The 20858-nt window shown below is 50.8% G+C and overlaps 2 protein-coding genes across 16 annotated transcripts in view; one reads left to right on the forward strand and one right to left on the reverse strand.

Moving 5' to 3' along the window:
- The window catches only part of LOC113895217, a 453671-nt gene that overhangs the window by 412256 nt on the left and 20557 nt on the right, over window positions 1-20858 (reverse strand). For 10 of the 11 annotated variants that reach the window (XM_027546109.1, XM_027546112.1, XM_027546111.1 and 7 more), the window contains exon 1: window positions 1794-2044. The exons of the other annotated variant lie outside the window; for it this stretch is intronic. In XM_027546109.1, coding sequence (XP_027401910.1) covers window positions 1794-2044 — 251 coding nt within the window. Of the gene's footprint in view, window positions 1-1793; window positions 2045-20858 lie in introns of those variants that run through there. 11 annotated transcript variants of the gene reach the window in all.
- On the forward strand, window positions 2100-16497 carry SPRY4 (sprouty RTK signaling antagonist 4). Of its 5 annotated transcripts, XM_027546105.1 has the most exons (4): window positions 2129-2306; window positions 5222-5286; window positions 7310-7390; window positions 11880-16497. In XM_027546105.1, the coding sequence occupies exon 4, from the start codon at window positions 11927-11929 to the stop codon at window positions 12824-12826; it is 900 nt and encodes a 299-aa protein (XP_027401906.1). In that variant the 5' UTR covers window positions 2129-2306; window positions 5222-5286; window positions 7310-7390; window positions 11880-11926; the 3' UTR covers window positions 12827-16497. The 5 variants fall into 5 exon arrangements, with proteins under 5 accessions (XP_027401905.1, XP_027401906.1, XP_027401907.1 ...); XM_027546106.1 differs by lacking the exon at window positions 7310-7390; XM_027546107.1 differs by lacking the exon at window positions 5222-5286 and having other exon boundaries at window positions 2155-2306.

Here is a 20858-nt window from a genome sequence, read left to right on the forward strand (position 1 = left end):
TAATTGTTTAAGCAAGGCCATGAGCAACCACTGGCTGGAAAATTACTGCTCCAACTTTCCTTGTTTAACATGCTTAAATGACTTGCAAAAAACAGGTTTTTAGGTTTGTGATCATGAGTTTGAGCAAGCTCCAGGAGATAGTGAAGGACAGGGAAGACTGGCATGCTGCAGTCCACAGGGTCACAGAGTTGGACACTGAGTAAGTGACTGAACAACACGGTTGGTGATATGGAGACGGGGTGATAGAAAGATCCGAGTTGCAAAGGTCTAGGCAATCAGCACCACAATTTAGTAAATCTTTCATTTATCAGGAGCAGGACCCTTGGCCTGAATTTCTACATCTGACGAATAGGAATAATGATATTGAGCTTAGATGCCTGTAACGAAAAGAACTGAACGACTTTAAAATACTCTTATCCTAGTAAAGTGTTTTTCTCTTGGCATTCGGTAAGATCTTGGTCCAAGGAAGACCCAGGAGATGAATAAGTAAATCAAATTACACAGGTGCGTTTGACTAGCGAGAAGCCATTTTAGCCTAGACTCGGTGACCTTGGGCTCTGGTCTGGGTTTGTAAAATGTCTCTCCCTCTGCCGATCCCCTGGGTCCCAGCTCCAGCCCAAGGCCAAACCTCTGGTCTGGAGCTTTGCATATGCTCCACTGACAACTGCCAAGCGCAGTCCTATGGTGGCGTAGGAAGAAAAAGTCAGCCTCACCACCTCCCGGTGAAGCGAAAACACCACCAAGATAAACCTTTCAGGGGGATTCAGGCCCTAGCCCAGCCTTATCCCTGCATCAAAGCCACCCCCTACCCCGTACTCCCCGGAGGCTACAGCCTCCTCCGTTCCTGGGCGGAGCTGGGCCTGCTGCGAGGGCTCCCCGCCTTCCCGGAGTCGGGCCTAATGGCGGGGGCTTTTCTTTTCACCCGCCGGGGCTGAGGCTCTTCCCACCTCCCCCCCTCGCCCCACCCGCCCCATCATTAACTGCAAAGAAAAGATCCCGGCCATTTCCATTTCCTCTGCGGCTCAAGAGCCCTGTTGTTATTTAATCCCGCGGCCACCCCAGCAGCATCTTTGGCGCAGACGGCTCCACCCATCCACCTGGCCAGTTCTGCACCGCTCCTGCTTCTCCCGCGGGGCACTAGTCAGGGCGGTTGGAGAGAGGCGCCTACAGCAGCAAAGGCTGTGGCCTTTAGGCCTGCGTCCCGTGAGGGTTGCGAAACACGCGGGAATGGAGGGGAGCACTAGCCGGGGCAGCAGAGGACGGGCGGACGCCGGAGCACTGCGGACATTACACTGGGGTGGGAGGAAGTGGGGCGCTGCCAGGCGAGAGCCAGATCTCTAGCTGAGTAGCCAGTCCACTCCGGGGGGTACTAGGGCCGGAAAAGGCTCGGCCCAGTCCTGTCCACACCCAAGAGGTGGGGGAGGGGTGCTCTGCACTTATTCAAGGGAGACTCAGCCTCAGGAAGGGAACCAGATTCACTCAGTAACCCCCCACTCCGCCCTTCTTTGATATGGACCTTTGACATTTTCTTAAAATTTTTGGTAAACACAGCTTCAAGACCCTTCCCCCCCGACGCCCCTACTCTAGAGAAAGAGAAGGCCCCTAGCAGGGGTCCTCCCGTTCCCCGCCCTCTGACTGCGGCGGGTAGAAATCCCTGGATCTAGGTGTGTCCTCCCCCACCCAGCTCTTAGCCCAGGATCCTGAGGTCGCAGTGTTTCCCCCACCACCACCCCGCCCCCAGCAACACGGACGGTTCCAACCCAGGTCCGCAGTGGCGTGAAGGTAGCCTTTACCTCCTCTCGCAGGCTGGGAGGGGGTACAGCCCGCGCAGCTGAACCAGCTGCAGCAGTCGCCGCCGCCCTCCATTCATAAAGGAAAAAAAAAAAAGCAACAACAACCTCCACCCCTCTTTGTAAAAGAGCGACGGCCCCTGGAGGAGCGAGAGCCAACCCCAGCAATCACGGGTTAAGTCCTTTTCCGGCCCCCCATTCATAAAAAAAGGAACGCGGCGCATGCGCGCGCGGGGTCTCTTGTGCCCACCCATTCATAGAATCGCGAGCGGCGCGCGTGCGCACTGGAGCTCCCTTCCCTCCCATTCATAAAAAAGCCATTTTCCCAGGCAGTGGTTGCAACATCGCCGCGGAGGCAGTGAGAGAAGCTGACAGCGCGGAGCTGGCGCTGCGGAGCGCAGGGAGCCGAGCCGGTTCCTCCGGCCGGCGTCTGCGAGGATAGCGGCGTCCGATCCGCTCGGGTTCGGGGGTTTACACAGACGTGGAGCAATGCTTGTGACTCTGCGGCTCCTCAAAGTAAGTCCTCGACCGGTTTCGGGATGTGAAGCTACCCTTCTCTGAGTCGCAACGCGACTCCCCCTCGGGCTGGGGCAGATGCTGCGCTATTTCTATACGCGCCTCAATGTTCTTTCCCTCTCCCTGCGCCTCCTGGAGCAGCTGCGGTGCGCCGCAGCTCCCTGACGCCCTCGGCTGGGCCAGTTAGGCGCCGGGGGTGCTCACAGCCTGGCACCGGCGTTTCCGACCCCCGGGCATTGCCAAGCCGGGCTTTCCCACTCTACCACTCAGAAGCACCGTGCGTGTCCCGGGAGTTTGCTTCTGGCCTGGCCCCTTTCCGCCTACCACTACCCACCTCGGGTGCTGGAACAGGCGATTTTGGGCTCCGTGAGGAGCCACCTCTTGGGTCCGGCGGGCGCCTTCACCCTGGGCGGCTCGCCCACCCTGGGCTCTCTGCCCACGGTGCCAGTCTGCCGTAGATCTCCCCAGCCCGCCGCAGAGGCCTATGCTCGACGTAGGTTTTAGTTTACCCTTCGGAGCCGTGATGGACTAGGTTTCTTTCCTTCTGCCTACCCCTCGATGGTCAGCGCAGGGCTGGCCCGGGACTGGGCATTTCTGCTCTCTCTTTGGTGAGGCGGTTCCTCGCCGTCTGACCTTTGCTCTGCTGCCGCATTTTATGCTGTGCAACTGCCTTGCAGTTGCCTTCCTTTCCCCGGCCTCTGCAGGGGCCAAGGCTCCTCGGCCTCCTCGTGTCCCCCTATACTCTGGCACCGAATTGTGCCAGGCCCCGAGGCTCCCGGCCGCTCTGGGGCTGTGGTGGGGGCTGAAGGTGCGTTTACATAACGCCAGGCGTGTGGGAGCTGGAGGAAGAGGTTGCGTGCGTAGGAGAGATAAGTCTCCCGCCTTCCCTCCTTCCTTCTTGGTGGTACCAGGCTTGACATCACCGAGAAGAAAGAAGGACAGAGACGGTACGTTATGAAAATTCTGAATCGCCAAGGCTTGGGAGGCAATGAAGGGGGGTAAGGGCAGGTTTGGCCAGCCAGGACAGCTGGAGCTTGGCTCCATCACTGGGGCCAGGGCTAGGGCCAGGGCTGTGCCCAGTTTCCCCTCCCTGCAGACGATCAAAAAGCATTTAGACAGTAGCTGCTCTTGTGCAAGAAGCCAGTTTCTCAATTCTCTTTGATTGAGGACTGGGGGTTGTGGGCAGAGGAAGCAAGAGAGGTGGAAAATGGTTGCATGGCTAGATGGGCTGAGTGATGAAGGAAAGAAGAGAACTGGGCTGGAGGGCTGGATGGTGGGCAGAGGGGACAGATGCTGGCTGCCTCATGCACCAGCTGCTGGATGGGTATCCATTTTGCCAGGCCTGGATGAGGGGGCAGAAGGCTGCCTTGTGGCCCACTAGGGCTCGGAGGGCACCTCTCCCCCCAGGATGATTTGTGAAGAAAGGAAGGGTGTGTGTTCAATGGGGTGCCCAGACCCAGCGTGAACCCCCTCTTTCCTGCTTCCAAACCAGTGAGCATGATTCTCTCCACTTTGGGGGTTGGGTAAGAGAAAGTGCCTGTCAGTCTGGTTCGCTGACTGAGGAGGCTCTCAGTGCCTCTGAGCCTCTCAGGGATACAAAGCTGGGAGGTAAAAGCCCAGAGCATTTAGGAAATGTGGGTTTATCAACGTCTTAATCAGCTCGGTCTGGCCTGAGGCCCTGCCCAATATTGCACTGGTGATTTCACAATGTTTAGAGTTCCCTGGATCTTAACACAAATGGGGCATAAACATCTGAAAATTTCAGTTTTTCCCCTTAGTGAAAGACTAAGTGGGTATGGGGCAGACTAGGAAAGGGTGGGCAGCCACCGACACCCTTCCACCTCTACCACCCTCCCTCTACCCCCCGCCCCCTTTCTCTGTCTCCCTCTATCTCTTTAAGGAGAAGGGTAGGAAAGAAATTGTAGACACGTCCGGTATAAAATCAGACTGCCTCTTTCCTAGCCCTTGGGAGGGTCCTCACTTGCCAGAAGGCTCTAGATGAATTCTAATATGAACAGTGCACATCCTGACCAACTGAGCTGCATGGCTAGTACAAGGTAGGCGTTTTAGTGGCAGATTTGTAAAATCTCCTTGATGGACAAATGCTCAGTGAGGACGACATCTCTTGGTTATTTTCCTTTTTAGATTCTTACTCTCTGTTCTGTGGAGAATAAGTGCTCTCCTGCTCATTCCCATCACCTTTTCTACTAGTACCCTCTGAAATGGCAGCATCTCCTTAGAGCTTCCAAGGGGCTTTGTGGGAGGAGACTGACCACCTGGAACAGAATGATTCCTAGTTAAAGCAGGGCAGAGGCTGAAGACATTTGGAGCTTGCAGGTGTCATTTTTGCTCTTATCCTTACAGAATAGGTGGAGAGACCAGAATTTTAAAATTAAGGGAGGAAAAAACACCCATTAACACTTCCAGAAATGGCCCCTGAGATGTACTGCTCTGGAATGCTTGGGATCACATGTGTGGAATTCTCTTCCAATTTTTGATGCTGTTAGTCCCTTCATGTCACATCTTCCAGCACCAGTTTTGGGGTCCCACAAGCCTTTTTCTTTTCCCAGGCTCTCCTCTTGGGTAGGGCGCAGGTAATGGTACCAGGGTGCTTAGAAAGGAGCCCCTTCTCTTCAGAGAAGGAGTTCAGTGTAAAAACTATGGGATTCAGTTTGGTTCTGCATCCAGAGTTGTCTGTCATCTGGCCCCAACTGAGGCAGGAGTTTCCCTGTGAGGAAAACCTCTGGATCTAGGGACAGAATTGAAAATGTTGGATTTGGGATATCAATATGACTGTGTTTTTAAGGAAGGGGAAGGGCAAGAGTGGAGAAGCTTCCATCGCATGGCCAACCTGGAGCTATTGGACAGAAGGGAAAGCAATGACTCACTGGAATATATTTTTACTCTTTCAAAAGAGCCAGAGGAAGAAGGTGATGAAGGGCAACATAACGGAAGACTGTATTACCTCTTCTAGACTAAGGTAGGGAACTGGGTCAGAGCAGATGAGAGGTTAGGAAACTTGGGCCTTAGTCTCCCCATCTGCAGAGTGGGGAGAAAACCCCCCGCGCCCACCCAGGGGCCAGGGCCAGCCGAGCAGCTAGCCAAGTGTGCAGGGCTGGGGCTGTGCCCATGTTACTAGGGGTGCCTGTTAGGAGGGCCTGGTTGTAAGGAAGCCCCTTCCTCCACAGGAGACGTGGGGTACTTCTTGATGTACAGAGGGGAGGATGCGGTGCTCTCAAGGGGGCCTGGGGCCACCCTGCAGATCCAGACAGCTGACAAGGCTGGGGATGTATCCGGGACATGTGGCTGGGTTTAAGAGGCTCCACTGTTCAGCTGTGATCATGATTGTTCTTTCCAAGGACAGTCAGTAGAGGAAGCAAGGGCACCAGGGAGGGAGCACAGATGTGCTGGATCTTGTGGAGGAGGGAAGGGGCCCTTCTGGGGCAGGTGGCCATTTGCAGAAAAGTGGTTTCCCTTGTCTCTTTCTGGTTGGGGGGAGGGAGAGTCATTTCCTGCCCCCTCCCAGGAGTAAGCTAAAACCTATTATTGTAACTCCAGTTCTTAGTGGAGGATGGTGAGACCAATAAAGTGATCTTTGTGCCAATGGGGGTGGGAGTCCCTCCCTGGGGTTTAGGCTCCTGGTCCCCCACCCCCAAACTCTGATGCAGGCCAGGGGTTCTAAAACTGTACCAGTATTTAACAGGCTTCTTCTAGCTCCATTCTTTTCTCACTCTTGACTTCTAATCCCTCTTTAAGGGGATCTGAGCAGACAACAGTTATGAGGGGAATACATCAAAGCCAAAATGTGTAGCTGGTTAAAATAGTCCAGAACCAAAAACTACAGCAAGACCTCTCCAACTCAGCCTTGTACAGGGGCTCTGGAGCTCAGCTGACTGATTGTGGAAAAAGAAGTTTGGGAACTGATAACTGAGGATGAGACTAAGTGAGGATAAGCAGCTGTTTTCTTTTGTGATCTCTGACAGGTTATGGCCAGAGGTCAGCTCCTAGTGTGGTGCTGGAATTGGCAGGGGGCGGGGCGGGGGGGGGGGGCGGTGGAGGCGGGGCAAGAATTCTCAGACAAATCCAGCTGTCTAAATGCCTTATTCTCAGCCAAGATGATCTCCCTCTGTGTAGGGTACAGGGAAGACAAGCTCTGGCTTCCCTCATTCCCCTCACCCCCTTTATTTTTTTTAAATGTGTCATGTGGGATCTTAAGGATCTTTAGTGAATTGTAGTTCCCTGACCAGGGATTGAACTCTTACGCCCTGCATTGAGGATATGGAGTCTTAACCACTGGATTATCAGAGAAGTTCCTCCCTTCCTCCCCTTTAAAGTCTTTCTGAAGCAATAATTGGAGCTTAATGAACTGAGATGTTGTCCCAAAGAACCCAAGGGATAGTGGCAGATGTAGCAGTGGGCTCTCACGCAGCCTGTTGTTTAGTTGCTCAGTTGTGTCCAATCTTTGCAATGCCATGGACTGACTGCATCCTGCCAGGCTCCTCTGACCATGGGATTTCCCAGGCAAGAATACTGGAGTAGGTTGCCATTCCCTTTGCCAGAGGATCTTCCTGACCCAGGGATAGAACCCGTGTTTCGTGCATTGCTTAGAGACCTTTTTCTCTGAGCTGTTAAAGGGTTAAACAACCTTCCCTGAAAGCATCTGCTAGGACTGAACGAGGCAGTACAAAAAGTGCCCCTTCGTTCAGAGCTTCTTGTCAGTTTGGCATTAGCTGACCTGTAGTTTTCAAAGTACAGCTGTCAGATTTTCCTAATATTTCCCAACTCCTCTCCCCGGGTTAAGTCCAGGGGAAGTGGTGGATGGCTGGAGCTGACATTTAACATGGGTCTTGATTCTTTCCAGCCAGCCTGCACTGAGCTGTGTGTCACCTTGATGCTCAGCCTCTCCCCGCAGGTATCATAGACTACAAATACAGGGCGTTGTGCTCTAGGCTTTTTAATATCACTGACTGGCTACTCTTTCTTCTGCCTTCCTCTTACCCTAGCTCCTCCTCTTCGCCACAGACCTGGACCAGGAAGCCACATCCATGAATGTGCCCTGGGGACCCTGAAGTTCAGCTTTACAGGTGGGAGGAGAGGGGATTCCCACCCACTCTAGGCTTCCCTTTTAGGGGCTGCTGTGTGGTGAGATCCTACAAGTGAGACCCATTCAACCTTAAGAAAACTAAAAATGAAAACGCTTAGTAAAATGGAGGTGTGTTGAGGACAAAAGAGACAGCAAAGAAAACGGAGTTGGAAGCAGAAATGTCTTAAGCACTGACGCTTCCTTTAGTGACAGGTTTCAAAGCCCTGGCCCCCCACTCTCCACACTGAAAATTCCCCTAACTGGGGGCCAGTCTGATACCAGCCCTGTCTGGCTTCATTTCCAGACTGGTTGGGTTAACAGCCCGAAGATGGCCTGATGAGGTTCCCCCAGGGCTGATGGCAGACCCGGGAGACTGGCAGAGTTCTTAGCTACAAGAGAGAAGGGTGCTTTCACGCCCTTCCCTGAATATCCAGAAGTTACTGCAAGTCCCGGCAACGGGGATGACTGGGTTCAAGTCCTGCCCTGACCATTTGCCTGCTCTATGACCCTCTGTTCTTCTGTTTCTTCCTCTGCAAAGTAGGTGTTATTCTCCAAAGTGATGGTGAGGATTTAAGGAGAACATCACTGAGGATTTAGCACAGATCCTGGCACCAAGAAATGTTTCATAAATACTATATGCTTTCCTAACTATTAATTACTATTAGAAAGTTGGAGTGGAGGTAAAAGTTTCCTTTCCTCGTGCTAATCCATAAGGCTGTCACCTACAACTCCACAGAGGTGCTTCTCTGGCTAAGTGGAGTGCTGGCTTTGTTTCTCTGTCCACAGTCTTCCAAATGGGCCATCAGTCTCCCAAACAACCTAAAAGAAGCAAAAGCCTCCTCTCTCCTATTTATATTACAAATCTCTTCCTTCCTTGCAGGGGAAACAGAGTACATATTAAACTACACTTAAGTTCGGCAGTGTTGGGTAGACTGGACGGTAGGTGTGTCCCAGTGAGTAGAGATTGATCTTTGAAACTGAGGAATGGGAAAGTGGGGGTTTGAAACTTCACTTAGCTGTGCTGAAGTGTTATCTATCAGGCTATCAGCAAGTATTTTTTTTCATGTGAGTCAAATGAATTCAACCGTCCTGTGGAGGGACGGTCCCAGCTAACTAGGAGATGAAGCCTGAGAAGATTGGAGACCTATAGGTCTGAGCCAGCTGCTGGCTTTTGCTGGGCTGTAGCCAGAAGGAATCCTGCATCAGTGTTATGATGGGGAAGATGCATTTTAGAATATGCTGGCTGGAGCCATCCAGGGCGTGGCTTGCCCTGAGACAGCTGAGTTACCAGGGACCCAGCTCCCACCCTCTTGTCTGGCCCTAAGTGCAGACCCAGATGTTGACAGCTGCCCCTGGAGGGTGATAGGAGTGGGGTAATGCCAATATCCCATTGCCAGCAGCCACTGTCCCCACCCTGGCTTCCTGGAGGGACTTTTCCAGGAATCTGCCTTGTGATGAGTCCAGGGCCTGTTAAAATCTGAGCATTGTTCATGCCTTTGATTCATCCATAGAAAGTGTGCTCGTTGTTTAAAGAATCTCAGGAATAGGATTGGAGGAAGGAGAGTGGGTGATCAGTTTAGGGGAGGGAGTACCCACAGCGTGGCAAGTCCCAGCCCTGGTCCTAAGAAATGAAAGCTCAACTATATGGGGCAATACAACCTTCAAACTGCCACTGACATTTTGTTGGCAGGACCCTGAGCTTTGTGACCTGAGCTTCTGGCATAAGGGAATCACGTTGTCTTTGTCCGGGGTGGGGGTTCTGGCGGAGGCACCTCTTGGCTGGCGCCAGAGAGTCGTCTCCTGAGCCTCTGTCAGCATTTTCCATTCTTTTGCCTAGTCACACCTTTTCCTCCAAGCAAAGAGCTGGAACCCGGGGCTCCTAACTCTCCTTTTTTTGACCCCAAACCCATTTATTCTAGAAGCAAGGCTTTAGAATCCCTGCAAAGAACAAAGTGAGCCCACTTTAGCATTCCTGAAGTTCTGCCCCATGACCAGCTTGAGCCTTGGAAAAAATTCCTCTCCCAAAATACTCAACTGACATCTCCCATCCAGCCCCAAACCCAGGACCCCTAAAGGAGGCTGTCTCGGCAAAGAACGACTTCTTGGTGGCAAACCTGCCTGACACTGAAGTCACACTCTGCCGTAGGAAAGTCTCCTCGTTGAAGATGATGCTTTCCTGACATGTGGAGGGAACACAAGGCAGGAGAGAGGCTATCCCCAGGCACACATTCTCCGAAATGGGAAAAACTGCACAGAAACACCAGCATCTCTTAAGTAGATAGGGCTGTGGGACCAAAGCCAGTAGTTCATGGCCTTTGTGAAGGGGAAATATCAGTTGACTGAGCAATGAACCTTGTAGAAAAGACTTAGTGCTTTTTTCTGCATTTTGCAGTACACAGATGAGAACCCTGGGGATAAGCTCCCTTTCATTCACTTCATGAACTTTGCACCTAGACTGAGCTTTTTATTTCAGTCAGGCTAGAAAGCATCTAAGAAGTCCTTCCCCAACAACTGAACCATTTCTAATCAAACCATTGTTTCCAAGCAGAGGAAGTATAATGCAGAGTGTCCTGAATGGCTTTTCTCTCTCTCTCTCTTCATTCTTTATTATAGACATTGATAAGTATGGATGTGTCACTCAGAGCCAGGTATCCTCCTGTGATTGGAATACTAGGATGACTAGCTGGGGCCCAAGTCTGGAGGGATGTGAGGTTAGAACTGGAAGTGGAAACCTATCCACATCCTATTCTTAGGTACCACTTTTTTTTTTTTTTTTTAAGTTTAATTGTTTTTAAGTTGATGTGTTGTATTTTCATTTTTATTCAGTTTAAGGATTTTTCTCATTTTTTGTCACCATGTGGGATCTTATTTCCCCAACCAGGGATCGAATCCCCACCCCCGGCAGTGGAAGCTTGGGAGTCTTAATAACCACTAGACTGCCAGGGAAGTCCCTAGGTATCACCTTTGAGGCAAGATGAACCTAATAGCAGAGGTACCCTCCGCTCTCCAAATTAGAACATCATTAGCATCTTGAAAAAGCATTTACTGAAGCCCTACCCCATAGCACATTAATCCAATGTGGTTTTTTTTTTTTTTTTTTTTTTCAAAGGTGGTTATCATCTCCTTCTATCTTCACCCTGGCTGTCTGTTCTATCCCCCAGCCACAAGCCCAGTGGAATCTTCCCAGAGTCTAATCTTTCTCTGGGATTCCAAATTGGGCAGAGGTCTTGGCCTCTGCTGCTATTTCTTTAAATTGATCTCCAGCCGAATTCCGAATGAAAAGGTCAGCAGGCGAGGAAATGGCACTTCTAATAGAAAACAATGTGCACTTTCTAAATTTGAACCAAGCCGTTTCCGCTCTTTGATTTAAGTGACTTCCTGGGGTTCCGTGTCAGGCACTGCAGTTGAATCTCTGGCCAGTTTCCAACTTAAAATTGCACTCTCTCGGTGAAATTAGAAACTGATCCAGGCTTGGCTTAGCTATTCTAGTAAACAGCATTTAGGCTGAATGTTTAGCTCAGTATTTGGAAATGGGTGAAGTGAGTGCCCCTCAGAGAGGATTTCCCATCCAAGTTGTCAGAGGGCACCTGTCCAGGGGTTATTAGCCACTGGAGGTTGTTGCTCTTAGAAGTAGTAGTAATAAGTTAATATCCTGGATGTGTAGGCATCAGATACAGCTCCTCCTTCTCTTGTGACTATCTGAAATAAAGGCTTTTGTTTATCTAGTTGATAAAAACTCCACAGGAGCACACAGGGACTGACTAAAGTAGTCACCACATCCTCACACTCAGCATAACACTTGGTACTTATTAGTCATGCTTATTAGTGCTCAGGAAATCCAAAGGTTGCTCTCTGGGATGGTCTTAAATTAGAGTACATGCTGTGTGTCAGGCAAAATGCTAGGTCCTGGATATGCATTTTTTTCATTTGGTTCTTACAAGAACCCATTTTACAGGTGACAGTACTAAGGCATAGAAGTTAAAGAACCTCATTCACAGCAGCACTGCTAGGCAAAGGTGAGAACTTGAACTTGGATCTAATTACAGAGCCTGCATTTATAACTGCTAAGCTCTGTCTGTCTTAAATCAGAAGCATGTTTCATGGGGATTATAAGAATGAACATGGATGGCCCAAGTTTGAGCCCTAGTTCTGCTACTAATGGTTTTGTGTGACTTTGGACAAGTTACTTTGAACATTAGTTTCCTATAACTAGAAAAGGGGTAATGGTAGTTACATTCTAGGGTTATTGTGAAAAGTTGATAACATAATAATATGATGCTTAGAAGAGTCCTTGTAAGCGCTAAATAAGTTATTTCTACCACTTAAAATTGTCATTACTGTTAATACTAATCATCTAAGCCTTAATGCTGGGTAGTCCACCAAAGCAATCCTATTTCACTTGGGCTCCCAAGGACCTAATGGTGGATGGGGGTGTTAACAGGCCACCTATTGATGCCTGGAATCCATTCTCTTCCTCCCCCCCTACCCAGGGCCCCTAGAAGCCTGTTACTCCGCACATCCCAGGACCTCCGGCCCCATGGAGCCCCCGATCCCACAGAGCGTCCCCTTGACTCCCAGCTCAGTCATGGTCCAGCCCCTACTGGACAGCCGTACGGCCCACAGCCGGCTCCAGCACCCTCTCACCATCCTTCCCATCGACCAGATGAAGACCAGCCACGTGGAGAACGACTACATCGACAACCCTGGCCTGGCACCCCCCTCTGGCCCCAAGCGGACCCGGGGTGGAGCCCCAGAGCTGGCCCCAACCCCAGCCCGCTGTGACCAGGACGTCACCCACCACTGGATCTCCTTCAGCGGGCGCCCCAGCTCTGTGAGCAGCAGCAGCAGCACGTCCTCTGACCAGCGCCTCTTAGACCACATGGCACCCCCACCCGTGGCTGATCAGGCCTCCCCGAGGGCTGTGCGCATCCAGCCCAAGGCCATCCACTGCAAGCCGCTGGACCTTAAGGGCCCCGCTGGCCCCCCAGAGCTGGACAAGCACTTCTTGCTGTGCGAGGCCTGCGGGAAGTGTAAGTGCAAGGAGTGCGCGTCCCCCCGGACGTTGCCCTCCTGCTGGGTCTGCAACCAGGAGTGCCTGTGCTCGGCGCAGACACTGGTCAACTATGGCACCTGCATGTGCCTGGTGCAGGGCATCTTCTACCACTGCACCAACGAGGACGATGAGGGCTCCTGCGCCGACCACCCCTGCTCCTGCTCCCGCTCAAACTGCTGCGCCCGCTGGTCCTTCATGGGCGCCCTGTCCCTGGTGCTGCCCTGTCTGCTCTGCTACCTGCCTGCCACTGGCTGTGTGAAGCTGGCCCAGCGTGGCTACGACCGTCTGCGCCGCCCCGGATGCCGCTGCAAGCACACGAACAGCGTCATCTGCAAGGCAGCGGCTGGGGACGCCAAGGCCAGCAGACCGGACAAGCCTTTCTGACGCTCAGGGTCAAGTCCCAGCGCTCCGCCTGGAACCCTGGTTCCCTTCTGACACCTGAGAAGAGCATCACGGCACAGCCAGAGGTTTAGCATCCCGAGGCTGACCCTGCTAGTCCACCTACCCCCCACCCCCAGCTGCGAAAGAAACAGGGACCACCATCACCCACCCTCTCTTCCCCAAAAGGATGAAGAAGCACTTTGGGGTTGTTTTGTTCAGGATCCTGGAACTTTGTGTGAAACAGACAGTGGCAGGGGTGTGGTGTGGTTTGGGGGCGATTTTTCTTTTCCAGAAGATGGAACACAGATGTGGACACATATCCGGAAGTTGCAGCTGCTTGAATGCCTTCCTGGCCCTCCTCCTCCCTCACTTTCTCCCTGCTCTTTTGCATTCTCTCTGGCTGCCTGGGAGGAAATCTGAGTGGCCAGGGGACTTGGAAGAAGACACTTGGAGTCTTACCATCTGTACCTTCTCCCAGCCTCCACCCCAGTCTGCCCCATCTTGGGGAAGGTGTAGACCCTGGCAATCCCTGTTGTATATACTCGGGAGCCCCCACCCCTCGTACCTTGCTCTGCCTGGAGCCATGGACGGATTTAGGAGCCACTGCACAGTACATTTTCTCCCTTCCAGCTTCCTCACTAACTCTCGGGGGTGTTCCACTCATGATACCGTCCTTCGGCTCTTACTGAGTCACAGACTCACCTGCCTGCTGTGTGCCCCCAGTTCTCTCTACCCAGATCCTTTCCAGAAACTTCACTACGGGTAGAGAAGACCGGAGCAGCAAATTTGAGACCAAATAGCATTTTGCCAATGAGTCTGAGGCTGTGGTCTCTGGATCCAGTCGTTACACGTTTTTATATCAGATACTAACGGTGTTTTAAAAAATAATAATAAAACACTTGCTTCCTTTTGGGCCACCCCCAGGAAGGGCTGATTTCAAAATCTGGGGGGCGAGCAACCTCAAGGAACACAATCCCCCCTCCCCACCAAGAAGAAGATTTTAACAGCAGAGAAGAGAGGCAGCACCTCGTGCTGGCAGAGTGATGGCTGGGTGTGGGCTTCTTCTCTCCTGATTCTGCTGCTTGCTGTCCTAGCCTTTTGTGTACAGTGTCTGTATCTTTAATGTAAATAGACAGATGGTGACAAAAGAGTCTATTTTAGTGTTAGGAGGCCCTGGCGGGGGGAGTCAGAAAAATGCAGGTGGGGGAAAGATTCTCCGGGGACTTCTTGGGATTGAGCCCTGCTTCTGTGCATGGCCACATGAGCCCCTCCCAGCAGCCCCCAAAGACGTAGCAACTCTCTCTCAAGGTGCTAAAGGACTCAGCAAGCGCAGCTCGTCCCGTGGGTAGGTACTTGTTGCATGCAAAAGCTGTAGTGTGTCTGGTCCTTACTCCCCAGCAATTGTGTGGGGTTTTTGCTTCATGTGGTATTCTGTGCCTCCTCCCTTTCCCCCTCCCCGCCATGAGAGAAAGTAGCTTGGGTCTGAAGAGCTACCCTGGGGCGGTGTTGGAAGTGTACTGGGCACAGCCTTTGTAGCACTTCAGTTTGTTCTGTAGGAACAGAACAGCCTCCTTGAAGGAGGCAGGTAGCTGTGATGGTCACGTACCCAATGCTTCTCAAGGACTTTTTTTTTCCTTCCCTTCTTGAAGACTGGTAGTAACATCTTATGATTTAGAATAAGTTAATTGTAACTGTAGGTATTTATTGACTGGAGGAAAGGAGGGGATGGTCTTATTATTTTAGGCTTTATTTATATAACATTTGCTAGCTTGTAAAAGGCGAATATGAAATCTGCGTTTTCTAAGGCTGATTCCTGTAGCTACCCTTGCCACAGTTGTCATGGATGTATGGATGTTATTGCACAAATCGGAGGCAATGATAGAAAAAACACATTCAGCCAACCACTTGTCCTAATTGAATGTATCAGATGTGTACTGAAGGGACTGGAGACGTTTTTCCTCAGAACAGGTGTGCAGAGGTTACCCCCAAAAAGAGAGGGCATACGTCCACTCTGGGAGAGGCCTCAGAACTTTCCCCAAAGCCCCTCCCTCAAATGTCTCCACGGGAAACTTGACCCAGTGGCAAGTTGCACTTTGGTGATCTTTGGTGTTCTATGTGCCCATTCTGTGGAGAACTGATTTACATAAGCTGTGTACACACACACACACACACACACACACACACACACACACACACCCCCACCCCACCATCTCTACAAAGACCCTTGTTTGTTTCCTGGCAAGTAGCCTCCTGAACACACACACACACACACACACACACCCCCTACCCCTACCCCTCCATCTCTACAAAGACCCTTGTTTCCTGGCAAGTAGCTTCCTGAACCCTGACTTTGTGTATATAGTTGTAAACATGGATTTTTCTGGGTTTTGGTTTTCTTTTTTTCCTTCCCCTGCTTTGGCTTGTTCTTTTTGGTTTGCATCTAACCTGCTAGGTGGATGTCTGCAGAATTCTCTGTGTCCTGTGCAGTCAGCTTTCGTTCGTTCTCCCAGCTCTGTTGCATAGCAGTCCCTCAGCATGTTTTTCTGGAAAAAAGAAAAAACTGGCTTGCCTGTCGCCCCCAGGGGCCAGTCAAGGGCCACTGAGGGATCAAGCTCTCAGCAACACGACGCGTTTCTGCCGCCACTTCTGGCTGACTGTGTGTCCTGTGACCAACAGCTTGCTTGGCTGGTTTATGCCTCCTCATCTTGACCTTTTTAGCAGACTGCCAGCTGCTTCCTACTAAGGTTCAGTCTGGGATGGCTGGTGGCTCTGCCTGGAACTGGGGGTGGGATCCACAAGCCTGGGCCCAGGACCCTTGTCCTAAGGGGGTACAGCTGCTTCCCCTGGAGGGTGGATTTGTAAAGTCCCAAAACCCTGGCAAGTGCCCTGAGAACAGGGTCTAGGAGAGCCAGACCTTTCTAGGTGGAACATGGGGCCCACCAAGGCTCCTCACTGGCTCTGTCTGGGAGGAGTGAAGACCAGTCCCTGCTGTTGACACGGGCCCCTTCACAGCTGACAGACGGAAGACTATCGTGTGATGTGTCTGGTTTTTTCAGTGCTCTGGAGTCTGCACACATGCCCTCCTGACGGTGAGGCCCAGTTAGATTATGACAAGTCCCAAGTGTGGAAAGTGTGGGTTGGGACCAGATCCCGTCACGTTCATGGTCTCCATGCTGCCCCAGGAGGTGTCCGGCGGGGTGTAGGCACCACCACTTTGCACTGTACACGTCACTAGGGCATCCTATGAACTGCACTGGCCTTCTGGTTTATGTCTTGGGTAAGCATTTTCATGCCCTCTGCTTACTGTGACAGTCGACGACAAATCTTAAGCTGCCATCTTTGCTGTGGGTAAGTCGGTGTGCTGTCTTGTCTTGCTTTCTCTTCTCACTGCCCCACAGTTCAGTTTTGTGTTAAAAACAGAAAAGTTGTTCAAGGGTCCCATCCCGGCATATTTTCCCTCTTCACTGTAACCCTTTCTCATCCCACATCAAAAGTTACCACAGAAGGTTTCCTTTGTATAGAATATTTATTTTGAAGCTCTATTTTAATAGTATTTATTTTAGAAAGTCTACTATTGTAAGAGTTCTTCTGTTTGTGAAGAAAAAGCAAGTTAAAAACTGAATGTACTGATCTAGAAAATATATATAAATATATATTGTTAAATATACATAGGACTGCTGTTTCTCGTGTGTTTGTGTGTTCACACCCCTGACATCCTCACCCAGCAAGGTGTCAAAGTTTGTCAAAGAACACCTGCTAAATAGAAATGAGTGACCAGGCTCCGGCGGACAGTGTGGCGGGGGGACAGGGCTTCCTGGCCCTGGTCCTGGCTCAAGGATGACCTTAGAGCCCCTGGAGGAAAGCTTCACTTTCTGATGAAGCTGAATCCTGCCAGGTGCTGCTAAATCCTCTGGCAAGCCCTCCCCTATGCAAGAGTGTATTGGTAACAGATGGATGACTGGGAAGTGGGGGAGGTTCGTCTACCTGTCCAATTTATACAAATTCTGCAGCTCTTTTCTTTTCACCTTGGTGTTCCCCAAGCAGATTTTCACATATATTCCCACACACAGGCTTACAGAAGGCAAACAAAAAAACCCTTGGCAGTTTCCTTATTTTCTCTGGACTGGTGGCTACTGTAACAAACCCGTCCCCTTAACTTCCATCTAGTAAATGACGTGCCTCTGCCTTCCTTTCCAACACACCTTCCATCTATCCATCTCCCCTATACCATGCAGACATTTAAATCAGGATGCAGTGAAGGGGTGGGGGGAGGCAGGGAGGAGAGACTTTAATTACTTTCATTGCATATGCCAATCACAAGGAGACTTGGACTATTATTTTCAAACTGTGAACACATGCCTCCTGTTTTAAAGATATTTTTCTGTTAGCCATAAGGGGCCCAACAATGGTTGACAGAAGAAACTAGACAGACAGGTGCCGTCTGGAGCCCTGAATCCAACTCTGGGTTGTCTCTGGAGTCACCAGGGATGGCATATTTCCAGTCTTTGTGAAAGCCTAAGACTCTTCTTCGAGACATCCAAACTCATGCCAAGGATCCCCTGGTAACTTCCCAAAAAGGCATAAAGGATGTCCATCCTCCTTGTGGTCTTCTCAGCACTAGAACTGCTCCAGAATAAAGACGCCAGCCTCCCCCTCAGCCAGAACTTGTGGCCTCTCCTGCTCCTGGATGTTGGTGTCTTCCTTCACTGATGACACTTGGAGGTGGTTTTCCTTTTCCTTGGCTCAATCCCAGTTACTGACACCCAGGCTTTAAGTCTTTGGTGTCTTGATAGGTGGAAGCGTAGGGCAGGCCTGCCCCTGGTTTTGTTTCTACAATTTAGAGACTAAAAATAACAGAAACCTATACAGGATGTTGGGTTTGTCTCACCCACCCAAAACCTCTTGAGGAAACAAGCTAAACAAATGTGAGCTTATTTCTTAAAAATCGGTGGCCAGAGAAAAAGCCCTGCCCGTGCCTTCGTCGTCTTTCCTCGCCTGGTCCTGTTCCTCTTGGCTCCCAGTTATGAAATGACTTGGGGCAGTAACAATGCTTAGAATATAGTGAATGGTTCCTTTTTGCCAAGTCTTGAACATACTTGACTGATACCATCGTTAGTTACTTCTTCAAGATGCAGAAATTGAGGGTCAGGCCTGTCACGGTTGAAGGGTAGATGGGAAAATGGAGAGCTGAAGGTTTAGCAACTCAGTTTGGGGCAGAAGCACAGGATGGACTAAAAAGACTCCCCAGCAACTAAATTTAAAAATAGAGAAGGATTTCAACTCTCTCCACATCCATAACCACACACCTCATGTGACGGCACCACAAGCCTCAGCTCATTCCAAAAAAAGAGAATAGTGAGGACAAGGGGGAGTCCCCACGCTGATGGCAGAAAACAAGAACCCCTTGGACAATTCATGTCATCAGGCCAGGAGGCCCTGAGCCCCTTCTGTAGCTCCCCAGCTGGCCCCTGCAGCCTGTTGAAACTGCACCTTGAAATCAGCTTAACTTCGCCAAGTTGGGTTGTGAACTCGTTGAATGCACCCCAGCAGACAGCTCAGTGCTGGAGGTGTGTGCCCGATGAAAGCCAAGAGGACATTTTTCAGAGCCCTAAGTTTATTCATCGGAACTTTAATAAAACAATATGTCCATGGCCTGGGGCAGGTATAATTTTCATAATTTATGGGTCTCTGAGACAGGAAGAGAGCTCAGGGTTTTATTGTGTTTTGCACGATAAACGGCATTCCAATTGTCTACATGACGTTCCTTAAGGACTGTTGTCTGGCAGGAACACAGGCCTTCTGGAGCCCACCTGGGCCTCAAGGCCCGAGGCAAGGGGTAATTATGAATACATCTGTATCTGTTAAGCAGGAGATGATTGAAAAACTCCCTCGTTTCCTTCTGTCATTAGAAGACACTTCCTATGCAGACACCTATATTAACATTTAACTGTTGCAAGGTTGGAAGCCTCCCTGCTCCCTTCCTCCCCTGCCTTTTCCCTTGGGTCTACCCTCTTTCTTCCCCGTACCTGAAGAGACTAGGTAACCAGTCTCCCAACTGGCTTTTCTCTCACTGGGCTTCGGGAAGGAAGGAGTGAGTGGCTTCAGACTCTGAACAGAAGATCCACCAAGGACAAAGCAAGAGAAGAGCTCCAGGTGATGCTCTACTTGGAGTCAGTATTCTAGAAAGCCTTCAGAGTTATAGAGGTCAAGTGGCCTTAGGAAATCATTACAAAAGCTATTGCTTCTGAGCTGCATTATCATTTACAATCTTGAAAAACAATCAAAATAGGTTGATATAATCAGTCTCCTTTTATAGATAAGAAACCCCTGAGGCTCAAGAGAGACTAAGTCACTCATCCAAGGCCACACAGCTGATAAGTGGTAGGCCTTCCCCCACAGCCTGTGTACTGAATGCTAAGGGCCTACTCTTAACTTTCAAACACTCCCCAAATAGCACCTCTCCTAGGATCCCCGCACCCACCCCCCCACCATGTGCTTCTACAGAAGTCAATAGGATAGGTAGTATCTAAACAAGATTACATAGACTGGTTGAGATTGGACTGGAACCTGGGTCTAAGCATCACTTCACAACATCCCATATAAAATACTGAGGCCCCCTCAAACAGATCTCAGGAAGGATGCTGCGTCACCACACGACATGGTAACAACCCTCCCAACACTGCTCTTGGCCAGCCTTTCTCATTTCCTCTGCAATCAAAAGACGAATTGCTTCCCCAACCTGTGGAATTACTTGGTCTGTGGTGGCCAGAGGCAAGAATCTTAACAGGGTGAGGGGGGAGTTTAAGTTGCCCCAGATAATTCAGAAGTGTGGTCTGGTGGCTTTGTGGGTGGGTGGGGCTGCCGCGGCTGTGTGCAGAGAGATGCATACACATGATTTAAGGGCGCAGGCCCCCTCTCTGGGTTTCCAGGGGCAAAGCACAAAGAAGGCACAGACCAAGGAGCCACAGTTGCCCGCGTGGATGCAGAAGGCAGCAGGGCTGGGGACCCCCTTGTTTCTAAGCAGAGCTCCTCCCAACCCGAGGCCACTGCTTGACGAGTTTCCAGGCAATGCTCCAGCCAGCCCTGGATTACCAAGGCTCTCTGAGGTGCCGGATCTAATCGGATTAAAGAACTAGTGTCCATCCAGGTGGAGCCGTTTCCCAGAGTGGGCACAGCCAGGGCCTTGGGGCTCTCTGAGAAGTGGCTGCCACTTCCGCAGACCCCTCCCCTTAGGACCGTGTGTGGAGAAGAGCAGCTGAGCCTTATGGTCCCACTGCCCGGGTCCCTGCTCTGCCACCTTCTCTCTTGTGACCTTGGGAGGGTCACTGCCCTTCTAATGACACTTGGCGGGTTTGACGGTGATTGTGCGCAGCACTAATGTTGTTACTCATTATCTTAGAGGCAGAAACATGGTTCATAGAAGAGTAGAGAGTATAAGAACTGGGTCTTCTCTCCCTTTAGCCTCAGTGTCTCCTCCATCTGTAGCCTAGACACATGGATCACATAGGCAAGAAATCAGACAGTGGCTCACAGTGTTTTCAGAAACTTGGTTGTTATTTGAAAATGAAGAGGCTTCCAAAGCCAGATCTAAAACTTCTCATGAAAAACAAAAAGCACTGACTGCTCTGGGCCCCCCATCGCCTGTGGCAGCAGATGGCTGGAGCTGAAAGGCAACTAATTACACTTTGCAAACTGGGCAGGATCCCCTCACTCTCGCACAGCATCCCCCCACCCATTTCACTGTCCAAATCCCCTGCACTGAGTGCCAGTTGGCACTGATAATGGTGTTTGTACCTTGATGTCCCTTAGCCCAATCTTGCTTCTCTTTTTCACATCATCTTCCTGGCTCTCCGTTCCTAATGCCAGCTGGTGTCAAGTCTGACTGGCCTCCTTGGGCAGTTGAACCCAAGACAAGATGTCCCAACCCCCATCTAGAAGGCTTCCTAAGGATGCCTACCCTCCAGGCATGTCTCTCAGGCATAGGTGTCAGAGTCATAATGCCAGAAAGGATATCTGAGGTCATGGAAACTGGAGA

The sequence above is a fragment of the Bos indicus x Bos taurus genome, chromosome 7, assembly GCF_003369695.1.
Source record: "Bos indicus x Bos taurus breed Angus x Brahman F1 hybrid chromosome 7, Bos_hybrid_MaternalHap_v2.0, whole genome shotgun sequence".
Lineage (NCBI taxonomy): Eukaryota > Metazoa > Chordata > Mammalia > Artiodactyla > Bovidae > Bos > Bos indicus x Bos taurus.

Coding starts and splice junctions, on each gene's coding strand:
- SPRY4 (XM_027546103.1), top strand. CDS start 2,962: ATGCTGTGCAACTGCCTTGCAGTTGCCTTCCTTTCCCCGGCCTCTGCA. Junction 3,254..11,879: donor AAGAAAGAAGGACAGAGACG/GTACGTTATGAA, acceptor CCCCCTACCCAG/GGCCCCTAGAAGCCTGTTAC.